The following is a 13088-nucleotide window of genomic DNA, read 5'->3' on the forward strand; positions in this document are numbered from 1 at the left end:
ATACACTTTTTTCTTTGGATTGCGTGGTTCATAGCAGAAAAAAAAAGGATTTGACAATAATTGAATCATATACCACTAAAATATATTAAAACAATAACTTTATTAATGATTCACCGTTCAATTCTCATTTTCTCTTTAATAGTTGAATTAACAAACTAAAATATTCTGTACTTAAGCTCATAAACGAAACGAAACTTCCTCATTCAGGAAATTATCGTCTTGTTATCACGAAAAATTGCAACTAAGAAACTTCCCTCATATGTAGAGAAGTTCACTGCTGTAGTGCTGTGCAACATAATAGAAAGGAAGGCGTAAGAGCGGAAATGAATAAAACATGTGAAATTGTTGATTTTCTTAATTAATATGACTCGTGAAACTTTATAAGTATTAAAATAGAATGTTTCAACTTCGAGGTCCAAGTGTTATGTTATGTATTCATTGTATTAATATTTTTACAATTAATTTACTTCTAAAAACTTTAAAAGTGAAACCATCCCATTTAAATTCTAAATTCACCTTTAATTTGTAGGAGTAATAAACTTCTATAAAAACAATTTTCTAAACTTCAACTTAACTTAAAATGGTTTGAAGAAAATAATTAAGTTTCAAATAAATATTTTTCCAATTTAACTAAATATTGTCCAAACACTACTAGGAGATATAAATCCTTTGTCTTTTTGGGAGCTGAAATAAATATACAATCCCAACTTCATTTCTTCTTCCGTAACTGCCATCAAACACCAACTACCTGAATCACCCACCCCCTACCCTTACCCCCTACCCCCTACCCATGTCCCTACTCATCTCTCCAGCTCCCAATGGTTTACCGGTAACGGCGCCGGCGCCGGAGACGGAGGCAGACGAGGAGTCCCTCACTCAGCCACTACTGCTCAACGGCCTCCGTCGATCAGCATCCAACACCACTTCTCAGGTCGCCATCGTCGGCTCCAATGTCTGCCCAATCGAAAGCCTCGATTACGAGTCTGTCTCCTTCTTCTAAATTACTAAATTATCTCCGTGTGTGTGTGTGTGTGTGTGTGTGTGTGTGTGTGTGTGTGTGTACCTGGTTATATATGTATGTATGTTGTAATGTGTGTGTAATTTACATTAGCATACACGAAGTATATATGTTCGTTCGAGTGCCGTTATTCGTGAATTTTAAGTTGCTTTAGTACTCCTTTTTGTTTCAGTAAATAAATAACTTGTGATTAATAGCTATTCTAATTATGTCTATATCTACAGTTCTACTGACTATATTGTGGAAAATTCAGTTTTTTAGGGGTCCAATTCCATAGTTCTATGCTTAGAAAATTTTGAGATGTATGCATCATTGGTTCATTGGTTAGAGTTTCGGTATGTAACTAGGAGTTTGAGAGAATATGAGAGATAGGAAAGAACAATTCCACAATTCACAAAAAAAAAAAAAGAAGGAAGATCACTCTTTACTCTGTGCCCAATGTTGTGGTCTAGTGGTAAGAGCACATAATCTGACAAAAGCCTGGTATTTAAGTGGTCGCCTGAGTTTCGAATCATGTGCCGCTGGCCCTGGGGAACTTCTCGGTTATCATAAAAAAAGATCACTTTTTTACTCTATCAAGTCCATGTATTTGTGGTGAAAATAAAAAGACAATATATTAGCTTAAGACTCATCTGTATTCTTTGACTTTTGGCAGTCTAGTGGAATAATTTGGATTAGAATTTTGATATTTTTACTTATTATTATTGTATTCAGCCAAATTTTTAAGAGTATTTACATCAAAGATTTGTTTGGTATAGCAAAAAGAAAATTGGATATGGTAAGGAAGATACAGTTGGAAGACATATTATACTGGCAGATTTCACAAGAAGATTTGGATGTCTATTCCTCTGTGCATTGCCTGGACTATATGGATTGAAAAAAATAGGAGATGTTCTGAAGATAAAAAAGAGATGCCCTCTGTCGTTAAATATAGATGTATGCAGAATTTGTACTATTGGATGGAAGGGAATTTAGCTTTGAATTTGAATGATATGCTTAACTTGTTAGAATCTCTGATTATGTTATGTAAAACAAGTCCTACCTTTTGTATTTGCTGACGTACTATCTTGGTACTGTTTTTTAATTAAACTTTACCTTATAAAAAAAAGATACAGTTGGAGCTTGCAAAATAAAGACTGTTTTTTTATGTCGGTAGTGCCGAGGCCAGCTTCCGTGCACCTCGACTAATTCTACCCAATACCTACTATCTCCCACCAACAAAAGTATGGGGTAACCCTTCCCACTAAGGTTTGGGCAGATTGGAAGAAATCACCTAATATTTTTGTCTCCACTGGGATTTGAACCTGAAATCTAATGGTTCTCACCCCACTTCATTGACCCCAAAATAAAGACTGTTTTTAATTCCAGTTTCTTTCTATTATTTGTGGAAATGCTTCCTCTTTCTTTCCCTTTCTGTGATCAGTTTGGCAAATAAATGAAGCCTAATAATGATGATTTCCTGGTTGAAGAATCTCAGAGAATGATTATTTCAAGCAAGATTGGAGGAGGCGAGAGAAGATTCAGACATTGCAGTACGTATTCATGAAATGGATGATGTGCTTTTTTATTGGATTGCTTGTCGGCCTTGTTGGTTTCTGTAACAATCTTGCTGTTGAGAATATTGCTGGAACGAAATTTGTGGTTACCTCTAATATGATGCTAGCGAGAAGGTAATTTCTCTTTCATTCATAACTTTTCATTTAATACCCACCTATGGCTTTGATTGTATGTTGAGATTATTTAATGATATAATACAATATTCCCCTGCCAATGACTGATATCTGCTGCTATTTCATCTCAGTTGAAGTTCTTATACTTCAAAAATATAACAAATTGCTTACACAAGCCTGATATTAACCCTGTTGTTCTTTTAAGTTACTGACTGGAATTTGATGTTCATAAATACATTTATGTGTTTCTGGGGTAACTTAACTGTGGAATATGGGAAATAACCCTGTTCTGTGTTCTAAGTTTGTGGAGTGGAATATTTATGATTTCTGTTATATTTATAAATAGAAAATATTTGATTTTCTTTTATAAATATGTTTTTTGAGGTGAATGACTTGTGTAATATCGGAACAGGTATACAACGGCTTTTCTTGTATTTGCATCTTCCAATTTCGGACTGACATTATTTGCCAGCCTAATTACCGCTTTTATCGCACCAGAGGCTGCTGGTTCAGGTATACCTGAAGTTAAGGCTTACTTGAATGGTGTAGATGCACCAGCAATATTTTCTCTGAGAACTTTGTTTGTCAAGGTAAAGTGACCTTGAATTGCTTTTTCATTTGAATGCCTATTTTTTTTCATAATCCAGTTTTTGCATTTATCTACTAATGTTTTAGTTCTGGGTTGGTGGTGGATTATGTGTTGGGGAATGATTGCATGAGTTGTGGATTATGAGAATTGCATGGTTGATCAATTAATCTCATATGTGGATTTGCATTTCATACTACATAAGTGAGCTCAGAGAGGAGGGCATTACTTTTATTTGCACTTTTAAGGCGAGACAGATTCTGGTTTATGGAAATAATATTTTCACGAATGCTCTTAAGTGATTTTGGATGAGTTTTAGGTTTTTACGAGGTTTAGATAGTAGACCAACTGGTTTGGACACAAAGCAACTTCTTTGTAATGTGAAATCTAGAGCTCCCTAAGAAACATCTAGGCCTTGATGTTAATTTCCAGCACTGGCATCAGATGAAGCTAGGCGATTGTTATTTGAAAGAGAATTCTGTTCATGCTTAGCCTGAGCGATACATACATTTTTTCCTCCTCATCCTATGCTTTATAAATGTTCTTACTTGAAATTTTAATGAACAGATTGTTGGCAGCATTTCTGCCGTATCAGGATCTCTTGTAATTGGAAAAGCAGGTCCCATGGTTCACACAGGTGCTTGCATTGCAGCACTAATGGGTCAAGGCGGTTCAAAGAAGTATGGATTGAATTGGAAATGGCTGAAGTATTTTAAAAATGATAGAGATCGACGAGATCTCGTAACATGTGGATCAGCTGCTGGGATGGCTGCTGCTTTTCGAGCTCCTGTTGGTGGTCTGTTGTTCGCTCTAGAAGAAATGGCATCTTGGTATATTTAAAAAAATGTACATGCTTTGTCTGATTCTTGGTAGACCAAAAGGTTTCTGGGAGATAATAGTCCTTATCGCTATATTTGTGTTACTAAGATTATAGTAAATTTTCCCTCTTTTGTATGGTTGATATTACGCATGACGTCGATATTTTAATTGACTTCAGCATCCAACAAATAGGGCTTTTTGGGATTGCCTTATAGTTGGTGGCTTACTCTTTCTTTTAAGTTATAATGTATATCTAAAGGATGGAATACCCTGAAGCAGTTATTGTAGCTCTTCAACACAAGATGTCTTGCATGGACTTTGGAATTCTCAGGTTGACTCTGTGGGAGAGGATATGGACTTGCAAAATTTCCTAGATTGACAATTATGAGAGAGAGAAGCCTTAATCATTATACCTTAAATTTGTTTGTTTTATCTGAATTTCTATTTTTTCCCCTTAACTATGCATAAGACTCCCTAGTACACCTCAGCACCCAACACACTGCATTTACTTCCTCTGTGATAGAAAGCGGTCTTATAGGGGAATTTGAATATGCTCAGATTTTACTTGACGCAACTGTATATTACCTGATATTAGCCAAGTTTGATTACCAAACATCTGCGCTGATTCTTTTTTAAGAGCTAGTATTTCTAGTATTATGTTAATTGCTTTGACATCTAAATGATTTGATTCAAATATAGATCTTCAATCAGGAAATGTAGCCGTAGTATTTAATATGTATATTCTATTATTTTTTGAGAAGTGAGCTTGTTGAGAATTAATATATTTCTCATACTTCTGTGTTGATTCCCTTTTGTTTTTGACATTGTAAGCACTTCCTTTGTGATGCAGGTGGAGAAGTGCTCTCTTGTGGAGAGCCTTTTTCACTACGGCTGTGGTTGCAATTGTGCTTCGGGCTTTGATTGATGTTTGTTTGAGTGGCAAATGTGGACTCTTTGGTAAAGGAGGTCTCATAATGTTCGATGTCACGTCAGCTAATAGCGCATATCACATCTGGGATGTGCCTCCTGTTCTTTTTCTAGCAGTTTTTGGAGGCATATGCGGAAGTTTATACAACTTTTTACAGGATAGGGTTCTGCGGATTTATAACCGCATTAACGAGTATGATCTTGCTTTGACTTTTAGCTTTTCATATTCTTTTTTCTTCAAGGCATGATAAAGTTCAAAATATTTATGTCGCTTCTTTTTGTTTCTGGGCTTCAGGAGAGGATCTGCTTATAAAATAGTTCTAGCTCTTGCAATCTCCATCTTCACATCTTGTCTTCTATTTGGATTACCATGGTTGGCGTCTTGCCGCCCTTGCCCTTCAGATACATCAGAACCTTGCCCCACAATTGGACGGAATGGTAACTATAAGAAGTTTCAATGTCCTCCAGGTCACTACAATGATCTTGCCAGTCTATTTTTCAACACAAATGATGATGCAATCAAAAACCTTTTCAGCAAGGATACTGATGCTGAGTTTCACCATCTCTCGATGCTAATTTTCTTCTTCACCTGTTTTGTCCTGAGCATCTTTAGTTATGGGATAGTCGCACCGGCAGGTCTCTTTGTGCCTGTCATTGTGACAGGTGCTGCTTATGGTCGATTTATTGGGATGATGTTTGGTTCGCACTCGACTCTTAACCATGGCCTGTTTGCTGTTTTAGGCTCAGCTGCCCTTCTTGGGGGTTCTATGAGAATGACAGTTTCGTTATGCGTAATTATCCTAGAGTTGACTAATGACCTCCTCTTGCTGCCTCTAATGATGCTAGTTCTTCTTATATCCAAAACTGTAGCTGATACATTTAATGGGAATATATATGATCTCATAATGAGGTTGAAGGGTTTCCCTTACTTGGAATGTCATGCTGAACCTTATTTGAGACAACTGGCAGTCTGTGATGTGGTCACAGGCCCACTCCAGCTCTTCAGTGGCATCGAGAAAGTTGGCAACATAGTTCATGTCCTCAAAACTACAGGGCATAATGGCTTCCCGGTGGTGGATGAGCCCCCGCTTTCCCATTCACCAGTTCTATTTGGTTTGATACTTCGTGCACATCTCGTTGAATTGCTAAAGAAAAAAGCATTTATTCGAGATCCTGTACCTGCTGGATCCGATGCCTTTAACCACTTTTCAGCTGATGATTTTGCAAAGAAGGGTTTAGACCATGGAGACAGAGTGGAAAATATACAACTGACAGATGAAGAGATGGATATGTTTATAGATCTGCATCCTTTTTGTAACACTTCACCCTACACTGTTGTAGAGACTATGTCCTTGGCGAAGGCTCTTGTGCTCTTCCGGGAAGTTGGTTTAAGGCATCTGCTGGTAATACCCAAGGTTTCTGGGGTAAGAACTGTTTCTCATCTTTTCTCTTGCAAATTCTTTTTTGATGATCTTCTAGGAAGCTATATCTTGTCCCTAAAATATAATTCAACAGTCAATAAAAGATACATTAACATAACCTTAAGTATCTGCCTGTGCATTAATTTATGACTTCGGTTCCTGTTTATATTCATTCATGAATGCATTCTTCACCAACACCTTGTGCTTTTTCAGGTATTTGATATGAAACACTTATGATCTTTGAGTTCCTAGTTTTCTTGTTTCTTTCTACATCTTGTTTGTTTCTTGGTTGCGTCAACCTTCACATCCTCTTCTCATGGGATTAAGTTTTAACAGTTGCCTAAATGTTAAATCTTAATTTACTCTTCCTATTTCATCCACCATGTTGATAATGCAAGTGTTACTTCTTGGAGCCAAATACATTTCGTAGATCATGTTTTTTATTTGTTCTCCCAGTGAAGGTATATTCATCTTCTTTGACTGCGTTTAGAAATTGTTCTTCTCTTGTTTGCAGAGAGTACCTGTTGTGGGTATTATTACAAGGCATGATTTCATGCCAGAGCATGTGCTAAGCTTGCATCCATCCTTGGCTAAGAGCAAGTGGAAAAGATTAAGGTTCAAGTTACCTCCCTCGGTTAAATTCTTTTAGGGATTACATCTGACTTCCAAAATAGTCTGCTGAGTTATGTGAATAGAGCTGTACAACATGGCTGCACGATGCTAGAGTGGTATAATTTTTGTTCCTTAGTTTCCTTGTCAAATTCAAAGATCCTAAGGGTCTTCTTTAGATGGATTCTGTATTTATTTAGCTTCTATCAATCAACTCAGTTATGAATAAAAATACTTTCATTTTTGTCATGCTCTTTTTCCCTTTGATTCTGCATTGCAAACGGAGCAATGATGTTCCATTTTTCTCTTCAGGCTAGCATCGCTGACGGACTTAACAGTCTCTTTAAAATAGAGAAAAATGCTAAGCGGGGTGAGGCTTCACCTACCCAACAACCCTTGTTTGGCCAAGCTTTTCCTAAAGGCCATAAGTGTTTTTTTTTTTTTTCGAAAACACTTTTTTTTTTTTAACTCAAGATGTTTGGCAGCTTTTTGGGGGGAAAAAAAAATACTTTTGGGAAGATGCAGAACTAGTTTGACTTTTCTTCTTACCAAAAATACCCTTAACAAAATATAGTATATACCAAAATAACCGTTAAATGTAATACTACTTAGGGTATTAATATATAAGTATTTCTTCTTATTTTTAGGATAGTTTTCTAATATATAGTGACTTTAGGGGTGAATGTTTTTATATTTGTTGAATGATTTTTAATATATTTGAATAATATTAAAAGATTTAAAGTACTTTTTAATTTTATTTTCATATTTTATTTAAATAAAATGAAAAGATTTAATTATTGCATGTAATAACAAATTTTTGAGATTATTTATTTACTTATAATATTAACTATTAAGTAAATCTATTCATGTCATTATTCGTAATTTGATACTTAAAAACACTTTTTGAAAAGCTTGGCCAAACACAAATTATTGTTCAAAAGTATTTTTCAAAGTGATTAGCCAAACACAAACTGCTTCTCTCCAAAAATACTTTTTTCAGAAGCACTTTTAAAAAAAACACTTCTCAAAATAAGCTGATTTTTACAGTTTGGCCAAACAGGCTATTAAAGTTCCATATGTTTGTCAAGAAGAAGAAGAACAACAAACCTAGTATAATTTCACAAGTGGGGTCTAGGGAGGATAGTGTGTATACAGACTTTATCCCTACCTAAAAAATAGAGAGGGTGTTTCCGATATACCTCGGCTCAAGAAGGTTATCTTAATTTTTTTGGGAGTAAGTAGACCTTTGTGGTGCTTCTGCTGAATATTAAAGAATTGTTCGTTTTCATATTATGATGATTGCACTATGCATTTCTGAAATACATATATAAAACAGGCTCCTTGGAAATTTTGGCTCTGAGGTGCACACTTGTGCAATGTTTGAACCAACAATCTGATAAAACATTCAAGGAGAGCAAACAAAACTCAGTGAGAAAGTTATTCATTTTTCCGAACCACGGATCTTTTTTTTTTTTCTTTTTTTTTTTGCTTTTTCTTTTTATTTTGGGTTTCAGCATCCTATATGCAAAGCTTATTGCCTGGTATGCGAAGTTTATCTGCCCTGCTAATTCGTATTGGCGCTGAGTAGGTACAATAAGAGGGTAAATCGCATGGCAGCTGTTTTCTTTTTCTGACTTTCTTGTCCCTTTACTAGTTAACTCAGGATATTCTACAATATCTTAAGAAGACATTAGTAGCATTAGTTATAAATGTACAACTTCTAGTCCAATTTAAATGTCTTTTTCGCCTTTCAGATTTGATCTATCTGGAATTGTGAAAACTTTGGAGCACATTCTTACTGTTTGTCAAATTTGGTCAATCTACTACATGAAAAACAGCTATTTTAAAAAGAAAAAAGAGTTCCGTGCCAATAAATATGATCTTATGCGTTCATCAATTCTTCTTTTTTAGTACCTTAGATAATTGTTGGGAAATGAAGCAATCACTGATTTCTGTGGATGACGTATTATTCGAGAAACTATATTGGCAGTACTCAGACATTAAGTCATGTATAGTTTCGTGCAACCGCACCTTATTACAATTCGGTTCAATACGTCCAACAGACAGCTGGAAGTTGCAAGCCATAAGTGAGCAGCTTGTAAGAAAGGACTAACTTTGTTTTTTTTTTTTTTTTTTAGGTTTCTCGCTCGATGTTCGATATTTTTATTTTTTTTCATAATCAGAATTCAAATTTGAAACATCTAATTAAAGATAAAGATTATAGTCATCCCATCACAACTTTTATTAGTGGTGAAAAAGGACTAGCTAAAAAAGTGTGTACATATGTAGTACTCTAATAGGGATCAGTATTTTAAAAGATATTTTTAGGTCGAGTTCCGAGACGAGTCCCGATGCAGCGTATTGCAAAACGCTTTGGGATAACGAAAGTATCGCGAGACGTAAGCCCATTTTTCTAGGCGTACACTTAAGCGTGAAGAGAATTTTTGTTTTGAAGCGTATGCCCAAAAATTCTCTCCAAATTAGAATTCAAATTGATTCTTGCAATGTTTTGACTGTTCGCTAGTCTTCCTCTTCTCCACAAAATAAGAGTTTAGTTACTACTCCTACCATTTTAATTGAATTAAATTTATTTGATTTTATAAGAATTTAAGAAATGAAGGAAGACTTTTAAAATTTATGATTTAAAGTATATCTAAATATTTATATTTATATAATTTTTTTAAAATGTGGCCTTAAATATGTTATAACAGTCATATAATTATACAAACTTTTCATTAAGAGTAAAATAAGAAATTTACATTTATTTTTTTTCAAATTTAAAAATAAGTTCTTTATGGAACAGACGAAAAACGCAATTTAGTTCACATAAACTGGAATATAAAGAGCACTATTATTATTAGTTATCACTTAATACTCATTATAAATATTACTCATAATTACCTTTTATATTATCTTTTGTAAAAAATTTCTTACATTTGATAATTTGATGGGACTTTCTTGGGATTTCTTGTTAATATTTATTAAATTTTCATAAAATTTAACAGCAGAATTGCATATCACTTAATCATGATTTGAACCAAGGGACACTTTTGTTTCATTTTCTCCTAATATCCCCAAACTTCTTTTTTAAACCAGTACAGTAAATAAGAACCTATAGAAGGATAAATAGTTAATCGCATCGCGTGTTTACACTTAATTAAATAACTAATTTTAAGAATCAATAAATTACACTAAAATTACATATCATCACTTAACTGTGATTTACCTGTTGAAAAGTGTGTATACAAGATATACGCCTTTATTGGCTTAGTGTAAATATATAATACGGATAAATTTTTCCTTATAAAAGTCCCCTACTACTCCCAGCTAGCTAGTACTCAACTTCTCAAATAAATTGCATCCCACAATTTCTCTCCTATTACTCTCTCTCTCTCTCTCTCAAATAAGATGGGGCGTTTGTTTGCAACTTTCTTCCTTGTAGCTATGCTGCTTTTGGCCACTGGTTCGTTTTCTATCTCCATTAAATTTTGCAATATAATAGTCCTCTCATTATTTGTATATATATGATGAAGTTTGATTGAGTATAGAGTTTAGAAAATAAAGAAAATTGATTTAGTACGAAGTTTAGAAAATTAAGAAAATAACTGATCATTTTAAACATATATTGAAATTACTCTTAGAAGTTAGTTGTAGTTTTGAATATGCTATGTCAATTTTATGACTATAAAAATATTTTACTAAGATTAAACGCAAGGGCGAAGCGATATGTGTTCAAGGGTGATCAACTGAATACCCTTTGTGCGAAATTTTTTATTGTGTATAGAATAAAATATTACAGTAAAGATTTTGAACACCCTTGCATAGCCGTCTAGCAAATGATGTTTAGATATTGAACACCTTTATTGAATTTTCTTGTTTTGCTACCGATTAAAAGGTCAAAATAATTTTGCATGGTTATATTCTTATATTGTAAATCCTCTTAACGAAAATCTTGCATTAATATTGTACTACTCCTATACTGTAAGTCCTGATTTTTGATGTTTTCATATTTCACAGAGATGGGACAAATGAGCAGTGCAGAAGCAAGGACTTGTGAATCACAGAGCCACCGTTTTCATGGAACGTGCGTTAGGGATAGCAACTGTGCCTCCATTTGCCAGACGGAGGGCTTCATCGGCGGCAACTGCCGTGGTTTCCGCCGCCGTTGCTTCTGCACTCGAAACTGTTAAAGATCCAAAGAAGAAAGTCGAAAATGATCTTTTAACTGTCTTTGTAATCGTTTACTTGATAAATAAGTTATTTTTCAATAAAGAGTAACTCGTGCTTTAGTCTATGATTGCAATTCTATGTATTTTCATATCTAGTTCTTTTATCAACTTAATTATCACCTATTGAGCAATGGATAATATTGTGAGCTTAATTAACACCTAAAATTAATAGACATAAAAAAGTTAAATTATATTGTAAAGTTGACCTAAAAGATATAATTGTAAGTAATTATTTTTTATATATTGAAAACGGTATCATAATTTAAAAATAAGATGTTTTTTATTAAACATATAAGATATTTTTAGGGCGATTCAGGAATACTTGTTACAAGAAGAGATGAGGGAAATGATAGGAGAAATTTCATGCAAGAGAGTTATGGTAATTTAGCTTGTGTTTGAGTGATTAGTTTGTAAAGTATTTTTGTTAATATTAGAATATTATTTAGTGCATGATTAGGGTTTTAAATGTGCTTTTACGAAAATTAATTTTTTTAGCTTCTGAAAAATAACTTATGTTACTACTTAGAATACTGACTCCCTTCTTTTTTATGTGGTAAGGTTTGAAGTATGAGGATCAACGTTGTTTGATCTTGAAATTTATAAATAAATTCTTCAAAATATTGAAAATAAAATTTATATATTTAAAAATTATATTACAAGTCATAATAATTTATAGTTTAAAATATTTATAAAATTATTTTTAAAAAAATAACAAAAAGAACTTTTTTGACTCCCCTACTAATATAACTGTTACATTTTATTGTTTTCCTATATATACGTCTCGGAGTTGAAAGAACAAGATGAAAACATGTATTTCTTCTGCTTTAAATTTAAAATAATAAATCACAATTACTTAAAAATGTTTACAAGAAAATGGTCAAAGAAAAGTCAATAATAAGATGTGCATGGATTCTACTCTACACAAACGTCGACTGTGTCTTAACATTTTAACACCTGTAAATTCTTGACAAACACGTGTAACAGATAGAGCCCCTATTATAGTAAGTACAGATTTTGAAAATGGTTCAACTTTTTCGTTCTTATAAAAATAACTAGTGTTAATTACACTAACGCCCATATTATATGATCCAGTTTTGGATACACCCTCCGTATTTTGGAAAAAGCACATATACCTCTATAGTATAGAAATTCTATACATATACCCTCTTTATTTATCACCTAACCATGGTTAGGTGATATGTATTTACAATTTAATTTGTGACTATGGTTAAACTGTTTGATATGTAAGTAGTGGGTGCGGGTAAATTTTGATCAGTAAAATAAAAACTAACTTGCACCTACTGTTTACACTAACGATCGCAATATACACACAAAATTATTGCCCGCTAGTCAAAGATAGTATAAATTAATTATCGTCTCCACATGAATTGGATTTAAATAATGTTTGAATAATCTCCAGTTGATTACTATCCAGAAAAATTAATACTTGATTTGATGACTGTTACTACGATTTACTACTAAAAAATTAAGCAAATAACAATTGATCACAAAAGACACCAGATGAGCAACGAAGAGCTATCAATGAGAGGGATACGGGTATTTGACTAGATAGGTGAAAGATAACTGAGTCGGGATTCAATTCTTGAGTTAATTCACTCTATAATACGATTTATTCTCACGAATTCAACCGATAATCAGATTGCACTTGAAGTTAATGTTCCTCTTCCGATTAAACGTTAATTCAGTAATTAATCCAATTGAAGCACGGTAAATAATTGCAACAATCAAATGATGGTTATGATCTAAAGGGTAGCTTTTCACGAATATTTTTCTATTTTCTAGTTCGAT

General features: G+C 33.6%; 1 protein-coding gene across 2 annotated transcripts; it reads left to right on the plus strand.

Moving 5' to 3' along the window:
* Positions 1-684: 684 nt before the first annotated feature.
* LOC107760112 (putative chloride channel-like protein CLC-g) lies at positions 685-7299 on the plus strand. Of its 2 annotated transcripts, none has more exons than XM_016578130.2 (7): positions 685-981; positions 2488-2688; positions 3101-3278; positions 3842-4104; positions 4944-5213; positions 5316-6444; positions 6956-7299. In XM_016578130.2, exons 1-7 carry the CDS (start codon positions 791-793, stop codon positions 7088-7090), a joined length of 2367 nt encoding a protein of 788 aa, XP_016433616.2. In that variant the 5' UTR covers positions 685-790; the 3' UTR covers positions 7091-7299. The 2 variants fall into 2 exon arrangements, with proteins under 2 accessions (XP_016433616.2, XP_075077590.1); XM_075221489.1 differs by having other exon boundaries at positions 813-981; positions 2496-2688.
* Positions 7300-13088: the final 5789 nt, after the last annotated feature.

Source organism: Nicotiana tabacum, chromosome 9, assembly GCF_000715075.1.
Source record: "Nicotiana tabacum cultivar K326 chromosome 9, ASM71507v2, whole genome shotgun sequence".
Lineage (NCBI taxonomy): Eukaryota > Viridiplantae > Streptophyta > Magnoliopsida > Solanales > Solanaceae > Nicotiana > Nicotiana tabacum.

Coding starts and splice junctions, on each gene's coding strand:
- LOC107760112 (XM_016578130.2), top strand. CDS start 791: ATGTCCCTACTCATCTCTCCAGCTCCCAATGGTTTACCGGTAACGGCG. Junction 2,689..3,100: donor AATATGATGCTAGCGAGAAG/GTAATTTCTCTT, acceptor ATATCGGAACAG/GTATACAACGGCTTTTCTTG. Junction 6,445..6,955: donor TAATACCCAAGGTTTCTGGG/GTAAGAACTGTT, acceptor TCTTGTTTGCAG/AGAGTACCTGTTGTGGGTAT.